This window comes from Simochromis diagramma, unplaced genomic scaffold (genome assembly GCF_900408965.1).
Source record: "Simochromis diagramma unplaced genomic scaffold, fSimDia1.1 OVJJ01000293.1, whole genome shotgun sequence".
Lineage (NCBI taxonomy): Eukaryota > Metazoa > Chordata > Actinopteri > Cichliformes > Cichlidae > Simochromis > Simochromis diagramma.
The window spans coordinates 1,007,038-1,034,102 of record NW_024386801.1 but is presented as its reverse complement, the minus strand read 5'-3'; the positions used below and the strand labels follow the sequence as shown (position 1 = coordinate 1,034,102).

Below are 27,065 nucleotides of genomic sequence, written 5' to 3'. Positions count from 1 at the left end.
TACAGAGAAAACTGAGCTGAAGCACTGGTGAAGATCAGTCATTTTCTCTTTTTTCTCCTTGAGCTCCACTCAAACACCAGATTGATAAATTACCCTCAGTCCAAACACAACTTCTTGCTTCTCTCTTTTTCTCCTTCTGCTGCTTCTTCTGACACATTTATTAGTATATGTTTAGTGTAAAAAAAAGTCATAAGAAGACTGAGCTAATGAATGAATATAGTTGCGTTCAATGTTACTTGTCTTATACATTTATTTTTTATTTTCATAATTTCACTTATATTTGAGCTTCACTGTGCAGAATGACATCTGCGCATATTTTTGCAATAACCTGATTAGTGTGGCATGGAAAGTTGACTCCTCATCACAGGAATAAAACAAGTTTTCTGCTGCCTGCTAGTTATTTGCATTGCATTTCTTTAGGGAAACTGTCCAGTAGTGTTGCCATTGGATGCAGTAAAGATAGCACACAGGTACACTTCTCTTAATCATAGTTTACATAGTTAAACATTTGTTAGGAAGCTGCATTTCCTAGAAGCTTCCTAACAAATTTAATGAGTTCCATCTAAAGGTGGAGACACCAATGTTCATTTTATGTGTTGGCATGGCTGTTAGAGGTTACTCAGCCTTAAAACACGACTATAAGCCTTTAATAAAAGTCTAATAATAGTCTCCTCGACACATGCTGAGGAGACGGTCTCACATATTTATTATTTTGACAAATATAGAGTCTTAAAAAATTAAATAGATGATGAGCACAAGGTGTCCTTTAGCAGTCCTGCTTTATGCCTCGGAAACAGGAAGACAAAAATCTTGTTTTATAGAGACATTAGGAGGCTGGAAAGGTAGAAGATGGTGTATCATAAAGGACAACTTGTGTGTGTGCAAGAGGCTTTGACATAATGGCGACATCTGATTGGGCCGCTCTACAGAAAACACTAGCTTGAAAATCAAGAACGCCCAGTTAAGGGAAGCATTTTAATTATTCTGTGTCTCCTGCCTCGGCTTGCCTTTTCAATGTTTAACAAAGACCTCCGTCTTTCTAAACATAGCCATAAATAAAGTCCGCAAATGTAGATAATGGGGTAAAAAAAAAGAAACATGTCTGCCAATTCCCCCAGCATAAACATTTTCCAGGCAGTAAACAGACTGCAGGCATATTTAATATAGACACTTCCCTGTTATGTTCACTGACATAACCGCACGTGCTTTACCTGAAGAAATGATTTGTGGATGCCAATTATTTTAAAGATTAAATATTTAGTAGACATGGTTGGGGATTAAGAGAGAAGGAGGATGAGGGAGGAGAGCTACAGATACAAGGAAAGAAGAATTAAGAGAGCTGTTGTGCTGGCCATGCATTCTGCATGCCTGTAGCCCAGCGAGCAAAAAACAAAGAGTTTAATCTGCACACTGCTTTCTTCTCCTTTCCCCATCCTTCCCCCTCTGGCTCTTTTCATTTTTCTTCCCCTCATCTCTCTCTTTCGGGGTCAGAGTTCAGTTTGGAGATAAGGGAATTGGAACAGGATACTCTCTGCCTCTCTGTCAGACTATCTGACTACACACTGCAGCGATCAGTCCCCTCTATCTGTCCCCCAGCACAGGTCTGTGTGATGAGCTTGAGCAGAAGTCATCTCTCTGAGCTCCCGCAGTGTGTGTGTGTGTGTCTGTGGAGATGTTCTGTGTCTGAATTGGTGAACCTCTGCTGCTGAGCTGTAATACTGTCTCAGATTCCCAGTAGAGATACAGACACACACACACACACTTTTCTTGTTTCCTCTCTGTCTGTAATCTTCAACCTCCAGCTTCGGGGTAACTCCACCGTCTGCAACGTGTGTTCTGACTACACAAACGTACTCCGGGCCAAACGAACGGATGCGCACAGCCTCCGGAACAAGCATCCAAGAATCCGTGTTCTGGAGAAGCTATTTGGTTAATGAATGCCACTGTCTATCACTGCGCTAGTTACAGTAGAGTAATGAAGGCTACTGTCGTTCAGTGCAAAAAGGACATCTGTGGCAAAGACTCTCTTAACATCATCTTTGGCATGTCAACCAATTAGAAGGCTTTCGAGTTCAGACACATGTTTGCGCTACCATGGAAACCCCGTATAGGAAGCTGCGTCTGAAAAGGAGTCTGTGAAAAGCTACCTGACTGCTCCAGCTGGGATAGTCTCAGGATCACTGCCATAAAACTTTCCAAGAGGTGGCTGTTTGTCCTTGAACGCTGATGCAGCATCAGCTTGTGATTAGTGTGTCGCAGCGAAACCGCGACTAATGGCCTATCAACGCTGTCGTGCGGTGTGCTTATGCCGCTGCTTGCTACACGCCGTCATTTTAATTTAATACTTTGTGTCCTGTGAATCACGAGTTGAAGAAGTTGCAGGTAACTGAGTGCACGTAGCTGAATCAGAAGAAGATGAAGAGTGGGCGCAGGCGCCACTTCAAACAATGCTTTCTGTAACACGTAACAGTTATCTGTTAGGAGTGAGCATTCAGAGAAAAGATATGCATCCATAGACAGCTTGATCTATAGCCATAGGAAGATCGCTGAGTCATACTAGAAGCTCGAAAAAGAACAGCAGAGATGCTGCCCACAAGCAAAGGATTATGGGGGAAATGCGGCTAAACAGAGAAGCACAAGACAAGTGGTACAAAAAAACTGTGGCAGAGGAGGCTGAAGGAAGAGAGTTTGACAGGACTGACAGGAGATGAGAAAAAGGGAGGAAAGATGTTAAGATCAGTAGAAGAAGACAGGGAAGAGAGCTGGGAGGACAAAGGGAAGGATGGCTGTGATTTGTCGCACGATCAGAAGTAAAACATTTTACAGTCAAACACAAATTAGCAGAACAAAGATGGAATAATTACAGCTACCCATCTTTCAGCGCTGAAATGAAATTCCTTCTCTGTTCCTCCCATCCATCACATTATTTTTTTTTACCCTCTCATTCCTCATCATCTCCTTCTCTCGCTTTACTCCGTCACCATCCCTCCTGCTGTAGACAGCCGCCGGCATACAGCGAGCTCGCCTATAAACTACAGAGAACAAGCCCAGACAGAGCGAGAACGCGATCTGGGGCCTTAAAGATGCAAATGAGTTTTCTTCTCACCAAACTAGCTGTTGGATGTCCTCCATTACAAACGTGCTGTAAATGGAGAAGGCTGAATTATTCATACCATCACTTGGCTTAAATGAGATATTTAGAGCAAATTCAAGTTTGACTTCCTTGGGAGCGCCTTAGGCTTGTAGGCAGGAAATATAGAAACATAAAATGTACAAGACACACTTGTGCATCTTGAATTAAATGATGTATTCTTCCCAGGCAAAGAATTCAAATCCTTTTTCTTTACACGTGAACATAAGTGCAAAAACTGCTTTGATCCTAAATAAAATGATGCTCCATGTTTGTCTGCATTGATTTTGTACCCGAGTCTGTACCGGAATCGGCAGGAATTCACTTTTGAACTGAGGAGAAAATAAAAAACACACAAAAAACCAGAGTTTTCTGTTGTTGTGGGAGTTGGTTGCGATGTACTTACAGAGTAAGGTGAGCAGGAGTGTTGCGAGCGGCACAAGAAAGCTGGCACGATGGGAGTGGGCCGAGCTGCAGTGCATCCGGTTCTTATTACAGATGCAAACCTGAACCTTGACCTCTGTATTATTGGACAAAGGGGGTACCCCTGAGTCCGTGATGAGCAGCGGGAGTTGGTAGTTGTCTTTCTTCAGACTGCGCAGAAGCCTGATTTGTGAGTGCGTCGCTGCGGAAGACAAAGAAAAAATTGGACGGGGTTCAAAGTTACGTCCATCTTCTCTACATAAACAGTGAGCTCCTTTGCAAAGCACAACTAAACATGTGTGTGTGCAACAAACACAAAGTAAGCAGGTGCAAAGGCATCCCTGACAACTGAAGCCATGGAAATTGCCACCATTTAAGTTGCATCAGATTCATTACATTTTGTTGCATCATACTTTAAAATTTCTCCAGAGACACGACAGAACATACTGAAACTGGTGCACTTCATGCTGAAATGTGTCACAATATGCATGCCAACACATTTCACCTGTCTGCCAGAGCTGAGAGCTCTAAAACAGGCAAATTGTGTTTACTTAGAAAATCTGTCATTTAACTCAGTGCTCAAAATAACGTTATAAGGCAATAAACGTCAGAAATACTGAGGTCATTCTTCACACAAACCCCCCGCAGATCGATATGTTTCGCCACACTCTGATTTGTACATGAATGACTATGTGAACATTCGGGTGGCTGTAAACACCTCGAGGTCTTCCTCTGTGCAGACACAGCAGGACTTGTTGCTCCCTCTACTCAGATTGGTGAAAAATGACAGGAAACCTTCCTGGTAATAAATGACCTGTCGCGAGTCCTGTGACTCAGTGTTTGGTTTTTGCTTATTAATATTGTTTGTTTCTGTTAGTGTCTGGCTGTGTTTGAGTTTCTTTGCCTCTCCTGTGCTACACCTTTCCTGTCTCAAACTCTCTGGCTGTGTCCCAACTCAGGGTCTGCAGCCTTAAAGGCCGCATTTTAAGGCCGATTACGTCACAGCGACGCGACGAAGGCTGTCCCAATTCGAGGCTGCTCGAAATGCGGCCCTCAGATGCGTCCTTCATTTACCTGAATTTTAAGGACGTGGCGGTGTAGACTTCGTGGCCCAACATATCCCAGAATGCATAGCGCGGCGGTGGGTGTGGATAATTTTGCAGAAAAAAAACGGCGGATGAGGGGCGCCCGAAGAGTAACTTAGTAAACTAAGTACTGAATATTATGTCACTTATTTATGTGCAAATGTTTAATAACGAAGAACATTCAAACATTCCTGTTGGCCACATGTCGGCCAAGTTATGTGACATCAGTGACGTTTGTACTAACTTGGTTTTAAAGCCTTTACTTTAAAATATACGCCGTCCAATAGCTGAGCTTAATCTCACAGAGAATGATCAAAGCTCATGTAGAAACAAACAAATGAACAAAAGATTTTCTCCTTCATCTCTGTCAAACACAGCTGTATGACACGTTTCCAGCTGTTAGTATCATGGTTGCTAGGCAACCTGGGCAGCGCAACGGAGGTTAGACCGTCTCATTTCACAAGCCTCGTACTTCCGGTCTTAGCGGTCTTTGAGTACGCGGCCCTTGAGGACCGTTGAGGCTGCAGACCCTGAATTGGGACACAGCCTTTGTGCTCGTGCTTCTCCTGTGGGTTCCCTGTCAGCCGTGCCTCCTGGTCAAGTCTGCATCTCCGTGCTTGACTTGTGTTTCCTGTTTTACTTTGGTAGTCTCACGTCCTGTGATCAGTGTTTTGCTTTCCTCTCATCTCATTATGTTGGATTAGTCCCAGCTGTGTTTCCCATTCTTGTGTATTTAAGCGCTGTGTTCTCCGCTGCCCTTTGTCGCGTCGCACCCTCACTTTGCTGTTTTCCCTCCGTGTTCTGAACCAACTTCTAGTTCTCAGTTCCTGGTTTGTTTTCTAGAGTTTCTTGTTCCCAGTTTAGTTTTGTATTTGATGTTAGTTTTCCAGCCAATAAAGCGGCCGCTTTGACTTCACCTTTTCGTGTTCGAGTCCTGCCACACAGCTGATCGTGACATTATGTAAAACTGAACACAGTTTTATGAACTAAGCCAGAAGATGTTTATTTCCTTGACTGAACAATGGTAGTTATAGTGGTGCAACATTCAAATCTCTCACAAGTACTCATTTGGGTTGTGGTTTGGTGACTGTGAGTGCCACAGCAGTGTGAGGAGGAAGAATTATTATTATTATGTTGCTTTTCTTTAGAGCTCTGAAGTCTCGTTCATCTTTTATCTAGTTTTTAGGGCATTGAAGGTTCGAATGCTTCCAATTAGGGCAGTAGTGAAGTTGTTGTTGTGGACTATGGAGCCAAAAACCCAGAGTCTAACAGTCATCTTAAAGTGTCTCTTGGGACAGCAGCGTTTGGGGATTCACTTTGAGATTCTGGGTTGGTTTTATATGAATTTGATCAATTGCATTTGTTCATGTGCATGACTGCAGCTCTTGTCCATGCTTTAGGTTATCCTCTTCAAAATAATAATGCTGTAAGCCCACATCATAGATCCTGGAGGTAGGTGAGCATGTGCCCTTGTCCTACATTCTTATGAGTCATTTCCATCAACTCTGAGAAAAAGCAGGTAAAATATAAAACAGAGGACTGAAATGTTCTAATGCTGAGCTCTCTGTCTTTATCACCACAGCTGACACGCCGCTGCAGTCCCCAGTGGAAACTTTATTAACTCGTGTCTCTTAGAGATTATTTTGTGTCTAGTGTGGACATCACTTCTAGGTCTGAAAAGCAAAGCCGGCATCCAGGTGCCATAAATCTACATTCTGTTTCTTCTCTTGTGGTTGGAAAAAGAAATCAAGTCACATTAAATTCTATAAGAAAACTTTGGCTGACCTCAGCAGCACTTTCTTGATGAGTTTATTCGTTCAGGTGATAGTTTTAAATCTCTCTGGATACAATGTGACGTTCATCTTGTCAGTTATATTTCTCGTTAGAGAAAAAAGAATCTGAATTTATTTTTTGACAAATCACTGACAAAAACAAAAAACAAGACATCGTTTTTTTTTTTGGTCTACGTCTGTTGACTCATCACATCGTAGCTTTGTCCATCTTTTACACTTTACAATTAATTATTGTTCATGAGATCAGCAGCCTGCCTTCTTTTTTTGCCCCCCAGCCACGTCCTAAATGAATCCAGGACCTTCCAGCCTTTATTTCTGAGAGTATTTTTTAAAAGTACAAAGAAGGAAGTTCGTGCACTTCCCACCTACTTTGTTTATGTGTCAGCTAATTATCAGCTATGAGGCATGTAGAAGGATAAACAGTTTTAACACACGATGCTACGCCGCAGAACGAAGAAAGGACGGGAAAGGGAGGGATCGGGCCAAAGTGTGGCTCTAAGCAGCACAGGTGGTGACTGACTGATATGTGTTTCCCCCCCTGGGATAACAGCAGCTGTGCACTTGCTGCAGCGACTGTTCATAATTTCAAACATACAAATCCATACTGACATCAGCCCTCAACACTTTCCACACGCGCTGAACTTGCCGAAGAATATCGAAAAGACCATTAAAGAACTTCAAGGTTTGCAGATTGTCCGTGTGCAGGATTCAAGCAGAAAACTTATTTTAGTCTGTTAGCGTTTTGATCCTTGCTGACTGTAGACAGCCTTGATGATGAAGTTAAGTTGCACAACTTTTACTGACTTCCATCAGAACACTTTAAAAGAGAAATTTAAAGTGAGGAATACAGAAAGATGTTCCATAATATCTCTGCGAGCTTTTAATTGTAATTGCATTTGTCTGCGTGTATTGTCACGACCCCTCCACATAAAAACTTCCAGCTGTTCTTACACTGAGATGTACTGTCGGGGCAGAGCCACGAGCTCTCCTGGTGCTGCGTGCACACAAACAGAAGCACACAGAGGGACGCAGCTGAGATGAGCACAGCGCCAGTCTCTTTCACTGGGAATGGGTTCTTTCTCTGCTGGCCCTATCTGTCTCTTCCAGCGGTGCTGATTGAGGAGTGTCTGTACCCCCCCTCTTCCGCTGTCAGTCACAGCTAATACCTCTGGGCAGGCTTTAGCTCTGGTCTGTCACTCAAACAAACACAGACAGCACTGTCGGTCATGCAACCCTGATTCAATGTCTTGGTTGTCTGTCTAGCCTCCTCTCCGCTTTCCTCGGCGCATCGTTTTTCTCCTCATCCTTATCATGTGATCTGTAGGAATCTCTCCAGTTGTGACTGCTCCACTATTCTGGACAGTCCAAATCAACACTGTGTGACAGGGTATCAAATTGTACTTGGATGAATTGACCCCTAAACATTTTCGACATGAAGCTGATTCCAGAGTACCAGTTTTCTGTAACACTTCTCTCAGATTTTCCTTTAAACTTCCAGATTCCCCGGGCTCAGTGAAAAGTGCTTTAAACCTCCCGAGAAAGAGAAACCAGCATGCAAAAAAAGAGAAAAGTGACTGTCAGTCTGTTAAGGTCATGAGGTGGCTATGGGCTTGCTGTGTGGAGTATGTTGACTCTCCCACTGTGTGAGTGGGGTTTCCTACAGTGCTCTGTCCGCCCACAGTCCAAAGACATGCATATCAGAATAATAATGACTCTTGATTGGTAATAATTGTAGATGTAGGGCTACATAAAGAGGTGAGTATAGTTTCAAGTCAAAGGACTTTGCATCGTAAGACCAGGAAAGAGGTATATAAATACTAATCCCTATCGTCATATTTTACTCTTAATATTTCATTAGGAGAACCAGTTTTTTGTTATGTAAGCTCAGTTATGGTACCTGAGTTGTGCGCTCTCTTTCAAACACTGCACTTGTATTAGATGCTGCAGACTCGGCATATATGAACACAAAGTGTCATTTAGCATTGCTCCTTTGACACTGGTAGACGTAACTGCAGGTGAGGATGCACAACGGTCCTGTTTGAAAGAATCAAAGTCTGAATGAAGAGAAAGGAGATGCTTCGTCAGGAGTGTGCTTCACTTCTTATTGTAAGTGTGTTGCATGTTTTGGGTTTTTTTTACATTCACAAAATCACTTGGTAGATTTAGGAAAAGACTCTAACTGAGCACAATTAGATAACTTCATAACATCAACCCCAGACATTGAAAATGTATATTTACAGCCACCTTTTGAATGCAACAATGTGAGAGTGGGCCCAGTTTCACTATCACAAGTACATCTGTAGTGAGCTGGTACACCTCTTTGTTTAACTGTACTTTTAATCCCTCATCCACCTGGCCCACATATTGGGCTGATCATTTGCATTTTGATTAACTTTGCATAAAAAAAGAGAACGAACGTATCTCATAGAAAGTGTTTTTGCTTAAAAAGACCTCAGCTGATCTTTGCGGAGGTCAGACGAGAGGTGCTACAGCGACTGAGGCGGCTGTAGCTCAGGAGGCAGAGCAGGTCGGTGGTTCTCCTCCTAGTCTGCATGCAACTATGCTTGGGTAATATATTAACCCTACGTTGCTCTCTGATCCATCGCAGTGTGAATGCTAGTTAGTAAGCACCTAAAAGTCCGTTTACTGTCTACATCGATAAGTCCTGCATTTAAACATCTGATCAACAATCAAATACCATCTGAAAGGTTTCGGGTTTATTTCAGCATGAAATCCAAACATACTGCCACAGCAGCAAAAGCATACGTGGATACTACTCCACTTTGTGCTTTTCTATCAGTTATGGTTTGGCCTCCACAGATCCTGACAGAGAACAAAAGGCATCCAACATCCAGAGCTCTGGATTCTTGTTCTTTTAGAAGCACAGAGAACTGTTCCCAAAGACTGCTTCGATAAATTACAACAGTTTGTTATACTGAAGAATAACGGCGGTCACACCAAGCATTGACCATCAAGCTTGGTAGAATTGTACAAACTTGGTTTTTGCCTCATATTTCCATGTAAATAGTTAAACCTAATCCAATTTTGCTCACTTTTACAAAATACTGTATAAATCCCAACTGAAACACAAAGATAATTAGCATCATTGTCATTTTAAACACTGTGAATGAAGGCTAACAAGCCATCATTTTAATTTCAATCAAGGTAAATTAAATTAAACTGCAGTTTTAATGTTATTTCAATAGGAAAACTGAATTTAGCTTCAATGACTTCTTATTGTATTTGCTCTTTGTGGATGGCGGGAAATTGCATTCATGATCTGTGTGACACCTTTAACCTGAAGTAGAGCGACGGTTTGCACATATAATAGTTTGTAGTCAGTATCTCTCAGTGCAGGTTTTCTGCATAGCCTGTCCCACACTGCAAATTCCCACTAAATCCTAACTTTACCTGTTTGGTGACACTCTGCGTGTAGTTCTGAGAGACTGGTGGCTTTGATAGAACAGCACTACTCGATGCTCTGGGCATGAGAAGAGGCTAGCCTGACACAGTTCAGGTTAGTCCTGCATACAGGCGGACGAAATACTTACAGTTAACCCGGGTAACATTCCATGTTTTGTCCAGGTCAGGCTGTGTTCCCAGTTCTATTTTAAAGGGTGCAGCATTGGGTGGGAGGTCCTTGTCCCAGCCCCCAACTACAGCAACAGTCACATCGTAGGCGTCCTCGCACACTCGCGCTACCGATGGTAAGACGTACGGCGCGTTATCATTGTAGTCTTCCAGGTGAATGATCAAAGTGCCGGTACCTGTGGCTGGAGGAGTGCCTGGAAACAGATGAAAACATACACGTATGAGAAAAGGAAAGACATGGGAGCTAATTCCCTTTGCAAGATTTAGTGCACTTCTGTAGGCCTGGATGCTCCTGAGCATGTGGAGAATGTGAAATGCAATGATCTGGACAGATGTGAAAGGAGCAATAATACAGTGTGGCTGCAGTAAAACACGGGCTAGTCATTATTTACTCTGGAGTAAATTCTGCTTTTAGTGTTTTTTTCATTCTGCCAAGTTAAAACATGTTCACTGGGAATGTAAAAAAATCAAAAGGAACCCCCCCCCCGACAAACGCCCCGAACCAAAACAGCACTACTCTTAATAAGATCCACGCTGCTTAGCTGACCTAATTTAACCCAAACAATAGAAAACGGAGTGTCGATTGGGTACCGGAAGAGCACGAATCACAGCGGCTCGTGTTTTGCAAAAGAGCATTCTGACTTGGCATTCAGCTGGCTTCTGTGTTTGGATGAGATTACACCTTATTGAAGGATGCTGTGTTAAAAAGCACCTTGGCACTTCTCTATTATGGCTCTCTGTTTCACTGCGATTAGAGGTTATTAAAAAACCTGCATGGCATCCAATAACAGCTCCAGAGGTCAGTCAGCAATTAACACCTAAAGACAAGATCTGTAATTGGAAAATGGGTCCCTTCCACCTTTTCCAGCTAAAAAAATAAATATTTGCAGACAATTTAGGGCAGAGAGGGGATAAAAACAAGTCGAGATATATGCACAATAAATGTCAAGTGATGCTGGAATGAAACCCAGTCTGGGTTTTTACAGTGGCTTTGCAAAAAAGCTGCACACACCGAGCAGGAAATGTTACAGCTGCGAAATGCTGATTAGGTGAAAGTTCATTTTTTAATACGTTGCTCGTATTAATATGAAAAACAACTGGATTCATGAAAGAGAAACACAAACGATGGAGTCTTATTCCACCGGTGTACATTTTCAGTTGTCACAGCGTGGGACGAACAGGTGTATTAATGACGGCCACATTTCATTAGGAAGGTACATGCTGGTTCACTGTCATAGCTTACTGGGACACATAATGAAACTGGGACATCATTAATTCAGCCTGTGCTTTTCCTACTGTGGCAAGTCAATGAGAAAAGGGCTACTAGTTGGAACAATGTTGCTAGAATCATGTTGGCTACTGTAATTTCATTAAAAAGCATCGTTTCTGGCTGATTCTTTCATCTTGTAGCTGACTCGCTTTAAGATTAAATATTGTAAAACGTGAATATCCACTTGGTTCTTACATTTTAATGACACTGAAGCGAAAACTGTTTCTCTCAGAAAGTGTGTCTTATACTGAGCTAATGACCAATCACATTCAAAACATTATGTATATGTATGGTTTTAATGGTGCATTTGATTTAGCGTTTTAAGCTACAGGCTCCAACATGGTCGGGACTGATAAATAACTCTTACCCTAAATTCATACATGATCCAGAACTGGCTTGTACAGCTGGATATGGAAGCAACACTTAATTACTATCAACTTGTACAGACAGATATACATACTGACATTCAGTTTTTTGGTTTGTTTAATATGGACAAACATTACTGCGCGGTCATGTGTTAGGTGGATGAGGTGGTGGCCGCGTCCTCAAACATGCATTCACAAAATACTTGACCTGAAACAACGTTAACTGCGCTAACTCGGACTACGTGGTGGAGAGTTTATTTCTGGTCTCTCAGTAAGATGTGTTGTATGGCATTAGTGAGTATCTACGCTGTCATGTATATGTATCACAGGACAGGTATTATTCTTCTTTTTTAGATAAATCTGAAAATAAATCTTTGCCCCTCGTTGGTCTGAGATGAAATCCCGTCTCTTTTCTTTCATGTGGGTCTTATAGCTCTTCTCCCATAATTCTTTCCTACTCTACACGGATCCCAGTGGAATTTCTCAGATGCTGCAGAATCCTCTTAAGTGTATTCCACAAGCTAAAGTCATGGGATTTAAATAGGTTATCTATAGAAGTCAAGGAATAGTAGATAATGCAATAAATGGGTAATTTTATAGAGGCAGTGTAAATGTTATTACAACTTCAAACTCCTGATAAGGAACTATTGATCCGTTTGTGCAATAGTGGGGTTTCTTCTCTTTTGCATTTTATCCTCGTGCAGAGAATTCTTGCATAATGCGCATACATCAGCATATCATTTACAGAATAAGTTTAGCAGGATTAGCCAACTTCAAACACAGCACACTTAGAATTAACAAGGTTGATGCCATTAAAGATCTTCCTGTTTTAAACCATGTTGTCGAGCAGTCTCTCAGCCAAACGCTGCTCTGGACGCTTATCAGCCAATCCTGCAACTACTGTGTTTCAGCAAGTGGTGCCTCCACTAACAACCGTGTGATCCCCACTAGCACTGTGAGCATAACATAAGGCCTATTCCACATCCATACTGACAAACGAGGGACATCGTTTCATTCATGTGACTGATGTTTAGCTACAAGATGTAAAGTCCAGAGTTGGGATAGACTTTGATGATGCTCAGTGTCCGTCAGTCATTTAGGCTTCAAGGCAGCTTTCTGCTTTTCAGACGTCCCTCAGAACTCTAATAACTTCATAAAGAATATGTAAAGATAATAATTTCCCTAAAAATGACATTTATTATTATTTTCTTGAATGGTTCATTCAGTGAGCAATTCTTGAGACAGATCCTGTTTCATTTGTTGTGGAATTTGCAGAAACTATTTTAATAAGAGAAGAGGCTCAGTGAAGTTCATGCTACTCAATAATCATATAGCATTACATTTATAATGAAATGTTTGAAATGCTGAAACATTATGAGACCCAAACTAAGACACGCCGAAAACCCTGCGGTTATAAAAGGTCCATTCAATGCTGTTTTTTGAATGATTTATTCAGTAACTTGTATAAATTTAGTTAAAAATAAAATATTTGGTGCAGTCTTGTTCATTCCTACTAGATCATAGAGACAAATGTATCAAAAAAAATATACAACTTGTGACTATCAGATTGTTTAATTTGATGATTTTGAATAACAACACTTTAATGGCGCCTCTTTCCTAAACGAGCAGATTTAATGTGTAACTATACCAAACACTACAACACTAACTTTAAACAGTTTTCATCTGCATTTAGAAATGAATGCACGAGTAACGTGCACGTCATGCTGGAATATTCTGTCTGCAAAACATGCTCCAAAGCTGGGCAGTAAAAAGAATTTCCATAAATGAATAACAGAAATGTCAAGTACACCTAAAAATAAATCAAATGAAAAATTTCCCATCTCCAGGCTTTTTATTCACATGAAAACCCTTAAAGAGGAGCCGTGTTGCCCAGGCTACTAAATCCCTCTGGCAGGGCAAAGGAGGCAAGTATCCAAGTGCTAAATATTTAGAATTCGTGCAAATGCATGACTGTATTGAATGTGAAGTGCAGTGAAACCTTCAAGGCTTGTAGAGGTGCTGATTTTCTAGGATAATGGCGGTAATCCAACTCCCCGTGCACCATGAAGACACCCACCCATCTGCATAGACACAAAAGGCTGTGCTTGCATTCCCACAAACCCACACGCACTGGGTCAGTAGAGCTTAAATATTCTCACTGTACCTGAATAAAAGTAGAAGTGATCTGTAAGTGCATCTACTTGTGACTCTATCTCTAAAAATTCCAGCTGGTTGCAGCAGGTGAAAGAGGACAGGAGACCCGCAACTAAAACGTTTTCTGCACGAGATTCTTTCCTGGCAGTCTGCAGGAAAAATGACATCTACAACTGCTGGGAGTGTTTAGCAGATAATCATCGCGATGTGTTCGCTAAGCTCAAAACTTTAATTTCATTCTCAGCTGTAAAACCATCACTGGATCGTGATTGCAAGAGATATGGAGAAATCAAATGTAACGGTAGCGAGTGTGGCATTTCTTCTGTTTAATAATCGTGAAATGACTGCAAACGCTGCACTCGGTTCCCTTTCTGCATGCAGTCAAGGAATGAAACAGAAAACAGCCCTTATATACCACAGATAAGTATTGCTGTGACAATATCAGCAGCAGATCAAGAGTGGAGAGGAATTACTTGAGCAGAAGCAGACAGAAAATGTGTTCAAAAGCAAATCAAAGACAGTAGCTCTTCAGGCGAGACCCTAGATAATCTATTATCACTTGAGACGCGAGACCAAGAGAGCGAGGGCTCGGATCCTCCGTCAGAGGAAAAAAAATGCAAATTTCAACCTATTTGTAGTGGGAGAGGGTGCCTCTGTGCTTGGCTAACTTTAAATGAAGCTGTTTGTCTTCCTAAATGAATACTCCCCACACCTAATCACTCTATTTCTCTGCTCTTCTCTTCTCCTGCTCCTCCTTATCGCCGTCGCATCGTGGCTATGTCATCATCGGTCTGCCTCGACATTAATGGAGCTTGTCTGCTGGCCCCTGCTTCACACTGCTTTGTTAGGAAAGTTCTCTTTGAACACGGCGTAAGTTTGTGAAGGAGACAGGTAATTTATGGATCTACGGCGTGCACCCTGTTCTCTACGTGTCTGGCACTACAAAGAACATAATGAATAAAGTCGGTAAAGCATCGTTTGCTTTAAAAGAGAAAAAAGATGAGTTATCACGAGTTTTTTATTTAGATGTACACAAGAAAACCGACACGAAAGTGCCAAAAACTGTGATTCCTCATTCGTTCGAAACTGTCGACCTCAAAATTTGGGTATTTTCATGCAATAAACATGGCTTACAGTGTAAGTCTCTATAGGTAATTTCCCTTTTTATAACTAGATACAGTTAGATCTGCATGTTCTCCCCATGTCTGCATGTCTGGGTACTCTGGTTTTACAGTTTACAGCATTGCAAAGGCTGTGGCTGCTTTTACTCTCAACTGCTGTTACGACCCGGCTCAAAAGCCCAGCATAAATCTGGAGACTAACACCAGATTTCCCAGAGAGAAGGTTTTATTTTAAGCGATATAATACGTTAGCTACAATAGCTGGTACCACTAAGACAAAGACTGGTGTGCCTTCCCAGAGTGTGCCTCAGGTGGGCCTTTATCCACACCTCCCCAGGTGTGGTCAATTAGCAACAGCTGGACGCTCTTGCACTGCTACTTTGAGGGGCGTAACAATCGGATACTAACATAAGAATTTGAACGGCTTTGTTTGGCTTCTAATATAAACCATAATTTTTGTGCTGGTCCCTTTTAGAGCTTTAAAGTCATTTTATAAAAGATTGTGCGCCTTATTTTGTGGCACAATTGCATTTACCATTTATTGCAAGCATGTAGTCTATGCTACATTTTGTGAGATTACTGAGTACCCACTCTGTGGATGCATCTGGATATCCTGGTTTGCATCGACTTAGCACTTTATTCTCATGTACAAGTATGCTAACGTCTAGCTCTGACAGAGCCGCGATCAGAACAAGATTGTAAATGAGGATAGAGGTGCTCATAGCCCAGGTTCTGAGTGTAATCCTTAGTGCACTTAGTGTGTGTGTGTGTGTGTGTGTGTGTGTGCGTGCATCATTTAAAACTTGACTCTCTTCCTCCAACTCCGATAAGAATTGTGCTCAGAGTGACTCACTCAATTATTTTGTTGTTTTAGCATTTGCTGCATTCCTAACACACACTGTCTGTCTTAATGGCCGTCTGGGTGGGTAATGAAACAACAGCCACAGCAAATAGCTGGTGTTTAACAGTAGACGGTTTCAGGTCTGTGTCCCTATTCCCTCTAACATGCTGCAGTTCATGTGAGATGCAGTGCAGCTCGTCTGTGATTAAGCATTGTTAAGCACGTTAGCGGTTGCGTCTCGACTGAAGATTTATTTGTCAGTTCTCGGAGACTCGAAGGGATTATTGGCAAACTTTCGATTAACGATGCTCCTTAATGATACGCTTGTGGCTCTGTGAGACTGTGCTGTGCAGATGTAGCTCAAGCAGAAGCATAGTGAATTTTTTCCATGCAACATGCTTATATTTTAGCAGGTATAGCATTTACAGGTCCAAAGTACCACTGATATTAAACATATGACCCGGCTTTGCTGCAGAGTTAGCAGATCACCAATACTGTTAACAGCAATCTGTGTAGTAATTGTTTAAACAGCAACAGTGTGACACTAAATGCAGCACTACAGTAATGAGTGTGTATTTATCAGGAGAGTCTTATTGCTGCAGATCCGTGTACTTGTCTTTATTATAGTCCTTTTCCCTCAGTGGTCATTTCGGCGCATTGTTATGCAGTGTTAAACTTAATCCCAGCATGGCTGCAAGAAGTTGAAGTCGTGTCAGATCTAATGTAATCCGGTCACCTCTGAGGCTCTGTTATTTTAGCATCTTCAAGACTGGGAAAATGGAACGAATGCAAATGGAAAATCCCTGCACTGTTTTATTTTGCAGCTCTAATTTTTTGCACTACTCTCCTTTGTTTCGGGTTTAATTAGTTTGGGACAAAGTCAGAAAGTTTTCACACGAGCATATCCTCCTTATCCTATCCTCCTCCTGAGGAGTCGTTTTTGTGCAAAAGAGATGATTAATGATGTATTATTTCCACTGGAAAATGTAACAGTGTAAAGCTAAAATTAACTTTACACAAGTTGGTATCGATTCTAATAAATTGGTTTGAGGAATTACACTAATTAGCGAATGAGATTAGGTCTAATTGTCCCCATCAAAATAACTCTTCGGTATTATAAAAGAGCAATGCCTGGGAGCCACTTCAGGCAGACGACTCAAGTAGCAGTTCTGCACTCGCACAAGATAAACTCTACTCAGTGAACCACAAATATCCAGTGCAGCCTTCTGGTGTCAAATAGGAGACGATTTCTGCTCGACATTAACCAATCACTGCAGGAACTTTCTGTTAAACCCACCCGAATGTTCGTGCTGCTCTTACAGGACTGAAACAGTGAAACCTCCTGTGCATCACTTTTATGATGCCAGGACAGACAGCACAGATGGTAAAGGTGGTGCTCTGTAAGTAAATATTTATTGAAAACAAATATTTTAAAATGAATAATTGAATGCAACGAATGCTAAAAAATCTATTGAGATAGAAACAAAAGGAAAATTAGCTCAACAACTTGGCAACAGCAATGAGAAATTTGGGATGACGTTAGTGAAAGAAACCATCTGCACTTTTTAAAAAACATTTGACCCTGTCCTCTACAGCGCCCCAAACTAATGCTAGAGGAGGGACGGCGTAAGCGGCGTAACCGCGGGACGAGGTGCTAAACTAAAAAGCCAAGCAAGCCGACCTTCCCGTGAATCCTACACGCCAACGGTCACTTCAGCTTCACTCACAGTTTACCGATTTCCTGTCGTTAATTTCCACGTCGTTTCCTTTCTAGGATTCTTCCATCAAACTGATAGAGATCTTTCAAATGACTGTTGCTATGGCGATCCCGACCACCGATGCATAACTTCCTGGAGATGCACCTGGATACTTTCTGTTATTATGTGAATAATCTTCAAAAATGTATCAGACATCGTTAAGATTGGTCACAAAGAAAACAAACTGGAGGATACTAACACATTAAAAGATATTTAGAGAATCAAGTAACTTAAAGTTGGAACAAATATATTTGGTGATTTCATAGAGTGTGTCTGTGTCAGAGCAAAGACAGAAAAATCATTACGAGTTTTAATTCTGACACCTGACATTTCAGCCTTTCGGTAAAATATCAGTCTGAACTTGAAGGACAGGTGAAAGTGTTTCCTACCCGTTCGTCCCACAGCCACTACCCCTGCTGTGCTTCATCATTACGACTTCTGATAGGTGGTGGCGTGACGTAGCTTCCCATCATTCTCTGAGTACCTTTCTTTCCTGGTCGTTTGCTTCTAACAGTAAGCTGCATCAGACAGGCTGAGAAAGAACTGGCCATTGAGGAGGTGAGGAGAAAATCACTTGATAAGATTTCTTTGTATTTATCAGAATGTCTCCTGGGCTGTGGCAGCGATTTCCTATAAAACTCTCTAACTGCTTACTTGCAGCGTGCTGAAAAGTCAAGCACCTCTCAGTCATTAACATCTGAGACTCCAGACGACTTTTTCATGTTTTAACTCATTTACAGGCAGTAATGCCTCAAAACAAAAATGTTACACCAACTACTTTACAACCAGATATAATAAATGACTGTAAATGTTTGATTACAGAGTTTTTACATACAGTATTACAAATTGTCAGAATTTCAACTGCAGCAGCCAAAAACTCGCAGAGCAGCTTTTTTCGTAGGAACGACGCAAGTTGAAGAAATTCCGAGTTGATATTCTTTCTTCGGGCTTTGCTTTCTTGCACCATCGTCCACCACTATTCCTGAAACCTCCACCTGCCCCTGGCTGGCATTTAGACAGCCTTGTTATTCTCCAGTCTGTCCAGAGATGAGAGGAGCAAACAGACTGATTGACTCCTGGGGCTGTCAGGGCTAATCCACAGCTAAAGGCAACAAGCTAAGCTTTTTTCTCTCCCTCTATCTCTTTGTCTTCATATGTCTCCATCTACCCCCAAACACTCTTTTGCTCCCAACATTTTGGCTTTAGGCTAATGCTCTCTTTTTGTCTGACTGTCCAACTCTGTTATCTCTGTATATATTTTATTCTGTTGTCTCGCTTTTTCTTCCCACGGCTGCAGAAGACGAATGAAAAACGTGGTTTTGACCAGCAGCGCTTTGAAATGTACCAATTTGTGCCCCTGCACGGTATGGTGAGAATAAAATCCATGATCTGTTTGCACTTCATCTTTTCTCTAGAGGGAAAATGTGTCACAGCAATGAAGTTTTATGAGAGGAGACGAGGATGAAGAGCACAACACATTCAAAGAGGAAAAAGTACAAGCAGTTATATTTTCGTTTTTGCCCAGGAGATCAGTTCTTCTTATTGTGGTGAATTGTAGAGGTAAAGAATGGTCCACTTGTAGCGTTTGCCAAGGACAAAGCTGAAATAAGACTCTTCTTGTCTGGCTATTTTTCTTTTGCTCATTAGAATAACTGTTATATTCCACGGCAGCTTAAGTACAAACAACCAGCGGATGATGCCCTTGGCTAAAGATGTTCTGTAACGTTGTTATGATTATATTTTTTTCCCGAGCCACATAAAAGCAAATCACGAAGGAAACCAAATAACAACAAGCAGAGAAGTCGGGAGCAGGCCTGTAGCATGAGGAATAGCTCAGTGGAAAATGTCACAATATATCACGCTGCCGCTAAACACGCAGGAAGAGTAATTCACAGGTGGACTGCACCGAGGTAATAGAAGAGAATAAGAAAAGATAAATGAAGGGAATATCTGAAATGAGATAGGGAGGAGATGAGAGCAGGCTGGCCAGCATGGGAGGGAAGTGAATTTGAAAATTATGTGATTATATGAAGTGTCTACTGTGCCGAAAAATTGTACACTAATCTAGTTAAACCTGTTCGCCATCACTTTACAGTGTCTTCCAGCAAAATAGGAAAAACCTTAGTCTTTATTACTAACTGCACAGCAGTGAGCCACACACACACACACACACACACACAGAGCTATATTTTCACATTTCCTTTCATCTGATGAGACTGCCGGAGTCCACGCTGGCTCACATTTTTACACAACTTCATTCAAATGCATCGAGCTGCAGCGTGGACCCCAGTGCTGTAAATGATGTATACATTCATTCTAAAATGTCTTTCAGTCAGGAGCACAACATTCAAAAGAAAATTGATATTTCCACTTGCAGAAATTCATATTTGATGGTGTGGCTCTGTTGCAGGACTGCTCCGCTGCTCCACCAGGAATTCTTCTCTGCTGTCACAGAGCGATGCTGAAATGCTACATTTATTAGTTTTAGGCTGGACCACTATGATTCATTCTCATCAGGTTGTTCTAAAAGCTCCCTGGAAAACCTCCAGCTGATCTAAAACATTGCAGTGAGAGTACTAAGAGGGACTAAAAGACTGCTCATGTTTCTCCCGTATTGCCTTCTTAGTTTTTATTCCCCGTTAAATACAGAATATCATTTAACATCTTTCTTCTCACAAACAAGTCTCGTACGATCAGGGCCTCATCATATCTCAAAGATGAGAGGCAGGCTTCCCATGATGCAGCGAGCATTTCTCCTCAATTCAACTCTTTTCTCAGCCAGTGCTTTTATCCCACTACTGTCATTAACATTTGTCTACTCTGTTTTCTATTCCCCTCACCACCCAGCCAGTTGTGGTAGATGATTACCCCTCCATGAGCCTGCTTCTTCTGGGGCTCTTCGTTCCCATGGTCCAAGTGCTTATTGGGATTTTCTTGCAGTGTGAAGAGTCTCCAGGTAATTTGTGTAAATAAATAAAACACAATTGAAATTGAACTTAATTTGATCTGTTTATTTCAACACTATATATTAAGAATAGATAAGATATTTTCATTCTTTCATGCTGGTTTGGATTTCATTTATTTATCACCCTATAGAGGCTGAACAAGCCCCTAAAAACAGTCAGTGATCACTGTCGGCCTCTCTCGGTTTTTATTTTCGCGAATCATTTTAAAGCTCAGTGTTTAAACCCTTACGATGTAGCTACAGCCCAGCCCATGCAGCAGTATATTAATGACTAACCTCGTGTTGTGGATGGATTATCTCAGTTGTTCTCCTGACTGAAGTTTGGTCCGTTTACAGCATCCTGCCATGCGATTGCATTTGTCTTGAACCATCGGGAACCCTCACGTTAACTTTTATCGAGTGGAAAAAAGTTAGCGTTCATCCTCCAGCTTCACTGTGTTTATGCTAACATAGCTGTGTAGCTAGCTACCACGTAGCACATCATTATATACCAGCTAGCCAACCTTCAGTAACCCTACAAACGTCACTGCTGTTTAGTTTTCTGTCTTCATTTATGTTGGAAGTGATAGCAGAGCTGTACGTTTGAATTTTTCAGAAATCTCTCAGTCAGAACATGCTATATCATGCTTAGGTAGAAGCTAGCAAGCTAACTTCCTGCTAACTTCTAACGCCGTTAAACTTCATTAATCCTGTTTTCATGGATGCCTGGATGTTAAACTTAATTGTTACACCTGGTAAAGCAGCAACGCTGATCATTTTATTAAAGATGAAAGAATTTAGACAGTTTGTAACTCTCAGTGTTCGTTTGACTTTGGGACCTGGAGCGGCGTTTCGGCACAGAAACGGGTAATGACGTCAGACTTGAGGACTTGATTTTTTACTCGCATGCACGAGTGCGTGCACGCATACACACGTAGTGTAAATGATAAATTAGTGCATATTCATGTCACAGACTGTACATGAAGATGGTTCTGATGTAGTTGATACATTGATACAAATTTGCAAAGTGGACTCCAGGGCTGGCCTCTGATCTTCGAGTCCAACCACAAACGCAAAACCGAGAAATGGAAAATTAGAATGCTGAGTCTCACACCCCTAACTCATTTTTCATCGATTCGCTTTGAGTCAAGGAAATAACTTCAAAGCGTCATACAGTTATAATCATATAGCGCCTTGATTTCAGCTGGCAAAAGTATTTCATAGAAGGAGCAGGCGCCTCCTGCACTCGCACTGGTAAAACTAAAGGATACAGTCGCCTATCTGTTGTGTTTTTCCCGTTCTCTATCTTGCCACTGCTTAAATCCCAGACCTTGTTAAAACTCCCTTCAGATAACCCACTTCATTCTGTCCCATCACTCATCAGTCTCCTCAGGGCTTCGGCAAACACTATCACATGACATACTGCTAATCTGATTGGCTGATCAGAACTGTAAATGAAACCAGCCAGAACAAATTACAATAGGCACAAGTCATTAAGAGAGATGACTTGAGGGAGAGAAGCAGGGCTGGGGACAGGTGCATCGCTGCTAGTCTGGCAAATTACTTTCAGAATAGAGTTTGGGTTATCAGTTGCTGGCTATTATACACAGTGATTGGAGAAGGAGGGTATTGATACAGCTCTAAGTGGGCTTACACTGCAAACTCTTTTTGTGCTAATTAAACACCAAAATTGCCCTCTTTGGGAGGTTTCTTGTTTGGTGTGCTCACAATTTATTTTTTCCCCTGTGTTAAGCTGCCAGATCAAAATGTAGTGCCTCTTCATCCAAAATGGGGAAAAAGCCCCAAAAACTTTAATTATTCAGGCAGCGAAACTCTAAATATTCAAAGCACTTAAACAACAACTATCTGAAATTAGAAGCAGCTGTTTTGTCAGCTGATGTGGAGCCTAGCCATTTTAATTTTTGTGATTTGCCTTCTAGCTTCTGTAAGAAAGCAATAAAACCAAAATTTGTTACATATTCAAAAATAATGACAGACTCTCCCTAACCTGCAGCCTTTACACCTGAACCTCATATACCTCATTAAAAATCTTTTTCCCAGGTCTTTGCAAGATTGACTGTGGGCTCCTTTCTGCACAGGGCACTGACAGTTGGAGATGCACGCATGCAAACGATATTATGAAATAGCTGAAAAATATTTCAGGTATGTTGTTTTGGGGTTTGTTTGTTTTTCAGTCCTCCTCTGTTGCACTCTTGGTTAATGTCATGTGGCCATGAAAATAATCAATAACAGTCTGAGTATAAGCTACACTGTGACACACTCGCGTGCAACATCCTGATGCCTTATTTCTGTCACAGTTTGCCATTGAACACATTTAGGATTAGGACTCAACCTTACTGTCATTACACACGTATAGATAGAGGGTAACAAAATATAGTTTGCATCTAATCAGAAGTGCAAAGAGCAGATTATATACAGATATGGGTGGAATAAAAGGTGGGAATAGTTATGTACAGATGATTTACAAAAGAGTATACAGATGTTTATAGTGCTATACAGACGGGCAGATATACAGATGTACTCAGAAGGTCCACCCTTTGAGCTCTCTTCCAGTCTGGATGGCGGCGTGTCCTTGGGCAAGATGCTGAATTCCTATCCATGTGTGAGTTTACACCTCCCAGTAATCGCTTTCTATTTATTTACGGTGGATAGAGAAATGGAAATGGTGACGTAAATGTAATTTTTGCTTGTCTGCCAGTTTTCTCGGTAATCATTTTTGCAAAAACTGCAAGTAAAAGCAGTTAAATGAGCGTTTCTTCTGCAACTCATCACTCAAAGCACTTCACTGTACCGTACCAGCACATTCACAAACACTTTCATAGACTCTAGCTCGCACACTCTCTCACTGATAGGAATTCAGTATCTTGCCCAAGGACACGCCGCCATCCAGACTGGAAGAGACATCAAACGACGGACCTTCTGAGCACTGGATGACCTTCCACTTCAACTTTCCCTGGAAATTTTTATTTTATTTTATAAGAGTTAATGGTGAACAAGGATGTCAGTATGGTATCATTCCTTAGCTCTGATATGAGCAGAGGCTACTGAGATGTAGCGTGTTTTCTTCAGTAACTACTGAAGAAGTTAGATATTTTGAGCTAGTGATGAACCTAAAATCTTAAGATCATTAAAACCATCATTAAAATTAAAAGAGCCTCCAAACCGTGCACAGCACGCTCACATCCTGATAGATAGATACACATAAACACTGAGATATGCAGATGGCGTGTTCGACTCTTCAGCAGCACTGACAGATTTCCTGTGTTGGTCCGATGACACGCTCTCCGACAGCCGCGTTTGCTTGATTCCATCATCTGACTTCATCTTTCATTATCTATCCGTTTCCATCTCCACTAACCACTCATCTCATTTCATTTGGATCCCTGCCATTAAAGCTACACGCCGGCGGAAATGTGCTGGGTGAGGAAGCGAGAGACCGTCGTTAAATTTTAATAATTCGGAATATACTCGGATTCAGCCTCGCCAATAGTTTCAGTGCTTATAAAATAAGTACCCAGAAAGTACTGTACTCAGACGGAGGCTCCCTTGCTGAGTGGGCTGAGCCATGTTTGTTTTGGTGTGCGCCAGACACAGCAAGAACTTCTGATCTGCGGATGAATCAGTATTCCAAGGACACGAGATAAGCAAGGCCAGATAACAGGCAATAACAGAGAAAGACATTTCTTCCCTGGCAAAGCCATACAAAGGCATTCTTTAATCACAGACACGACGTGAGCCTGTTTACAAGGTGGAGACTTCCCCAATGGGTTCTGCTACAAGTCGAGGAATAAAAGACAAAGACACTCAGTGAAGGACAGACAGAGAGAGGGAGGTGCTACTGAAGCTCCAAGTGAGAAAGACACAGTGAGTATTTGGGGTTAATGAAGCAGCGCAGGAAGACAGAGGAGGCAACAGAAGGAAGGCGGCGTTGAGCTGCGATCTTCTTTACAGAGCGTATCCATTACACTGCCATTTCCGCGGGTCAAGTTGCCTTTATTCTGCACCCTGAACTCTTCCCTTACACGAGCATCACCTTTGCCTACTGCTGCACGGGGTCATCGTCGATTGGCTGGGTGAGAACATATTTCAAGAAGGTGGTTAACCTGCCTGCCTCTGTGGCTGTGACCATAAAGGGATTGATTGAAGAGCGGGAGCAAGGAAGCGCTTCCAGAATCCACATAATCAAGACTCAGTCAAACGCACGTCATGAGGTCGCACGTTTTCTTTTAGAAATGTTCCTCCACCCCAAAAAAACTTCATTTCTTTGTCCTGCGTGTCTTTAATTTTCACCTTTCAATTTCCTCGCTGCTTTCTCTCATTTCCCTCCATGTTTCTCTCTCTTTTTTTTTGGCTTCTTGACACCGAGTCTCCTGTTACTATATTTATCTTTCTATTAGACGCAGACTGCTCTTCAGCTCTCGCTTTCTCGACTGCACTATATTGGATCTTTTGAAAAGATGTCGCAGGCAGACATGCCTGACTTCTAGCTTTCACTATGCTCGTATCTCTTAACAGCCCTTCTGATCTTAATGACTTAATAATATTAAATAAAGACTCATCACAAACTAAATCAGCCTTAATAAGAGTTCTATTATGGATTAAAAACAGATCAGGAGAACTACAATACTTGGTTTTCCATAAACAATCATCTCCACGAGGTTCCGTTTTTAGTCTGTTTGGTTGCATTTCTCTTCTATTGTCTGCCTGTTGATTTCAGGCCCAGTGCGCTGGCCTCACCACTGCCTCATCAGGCTTTATTATTTCCCTGCTGTTGTTTGAGGGACCCTGATCACAGCTGGCTCAAGACAAAACACGAGTCTATCTATCAGCATGTAGCCTGCCAGCCTGCTAACTATGTGCTTGCGACATGACAGACACTTAGCAGTAAAATCTCTGTATCTGGGCTTGCCCGACCAGGGAAATTGCTCAGCCCATTACGGCAACGAGCTGCACACTGGTTCCCAACACTTAGTGTGGCAATGAGGCAGCACAGTGGGCAGCCAATGCACTCGAAAATGGACATATGCAGAGACACACAAAGGTGCACCTCTGCACACGTGCAGGCTGTCACTGCTACCACTGTTATTACTTTTTCTTTCAGAGAGATCACAGATTCACATATTATGTATATGCACACACACACACACACACACACGACTAAACACTATTAAATTTTAAATCTGTCTGAGCACCAAAGGGTTTTAATCTGTGACCCATTAGAATTCAGCATCCCCTCTCTACTTTTGATTTAAACCAGAGGGGATGTGATGTGACTGTGATGAAGGCTGAGGCTCAGTCTGGCTGCATGTATGTGTGCAATACTTAATATTCCTGTAATTAACAAAGCTCTTTGACTATGTTGGAGTTGTCTAACTGTGGTGCAGGTACACGTGTGTGCACATAATATTTCAGTGTCTAAATGGAGGTCTCTCCTTAGTATATCCATGTGCTTAAACCAGCACTGCTCAGCCACGTTTCCCATAACTTCAGGGTTTTTAATCGCAGGTTCAGTGGCAGTAAACACTGAAGATTGCGCGCGTGTGCTGGCGTGTTTCAGGCGACTGGGGCTTTGATAATGTATTCATGCCTTCCAATGACAAATGGCTGCCTCCAGGAGGCAGTTTAACATTTAAATGATGAGCAGCGGAAAACATCGAACCGCAACACACAGCAGTGAGGGGATACGCAGGTGCGGCGCAGGCCGGAGAGCCTCTGCATCAAGTACGACAAAGACATTAAAAAAACAACTTTAATCTACCCACAAGAACTAATGCAAAGGAAAGGGAGGAGGGTAGGATGCGGGAACAGCTGGACTCCCAGCGGGAATCAGAGAGCAGAGGAGAATTCGCTGGCCTGAAAAACAGAAGCTACTGATGAGAGTTTATATAAACAGCCCGTCAAGCCCTGCGCTCAGGTTGGAACAATAGCACTTCAAACAATATTGTCCTGCTCCATAGGCCTGCCAGGTGCTGCTGCACAGGCTAAACTCATCTGTGGCTTTTAAATTATTAACTGGGAATCAGAAACACGCCGTTAGAAACAATACAACCTGCACAAACATGAGTACAATGGTGAATAACTCACAAAGTGCACACACAGTGACGACTGCATGACCCTCAAAGATTACGACTTAACACATTATAAAGTGGCCAATGATTGGCTCGCTTCTTCTATAGGTGCAACTGATTAGTCTGGCAGCAGAGCGTAGCCTCCAGACTGCATTCAGCTGTTGCTAACTCTTCAGCTGATTGATTTTTAAATCAATGCCATCATCTTGGTTTCTTTGTAAATCTCTCATATCATATGTATGACTCTGTTCTTTCTTCCTCGAGCTGGACTTCAATCTGTCTCTGGGAATGGTGTGTTCGCACCATCATCCACCATCTGTTGCAACCCAGAGGGCTGCTGGAGTTGACCTGCCCTCATGCTGTTAACAGGAGCTACCGTCAATCTGCTGCTAACCATGCACAAAAAACACAAAACAAAATAACTGTAATGGCGTAAATTCGTGGATATTCTGAGTCCAGGTCAGGTCAGCCTAAAGTGGCTGTAAAACCACTATTTTCATCA

The 27,065-nt window shown here is 42.0% G+C and overlaps 1 protein-coding gene across 1 annotated transcript in view; it reads right to left on the bottom strand.

Annotated features, from left to right (window-relative positions):
• Positions 1–27,065, bottom strand: part of LOC120730458 (cadherin-13-like) — a 169,869-nt gene that overhangs the window by 9,129 nt on the left and 133,675 nt on the right. Inside the window, 3 exon segments of the mRNA XM_040026866.1 lie at positions 3,107–3,142; positions 3,537–3,755; positions 9,983–10,216. Of these exon segments, the coding sequence (XP_039882800.1) occupies positions 3,132–3,142; positions 3,537–3,755; positions 9,983–10,216 (464 nt within the window). The 3' untranslated portion in view covers positions 3,107–3,131.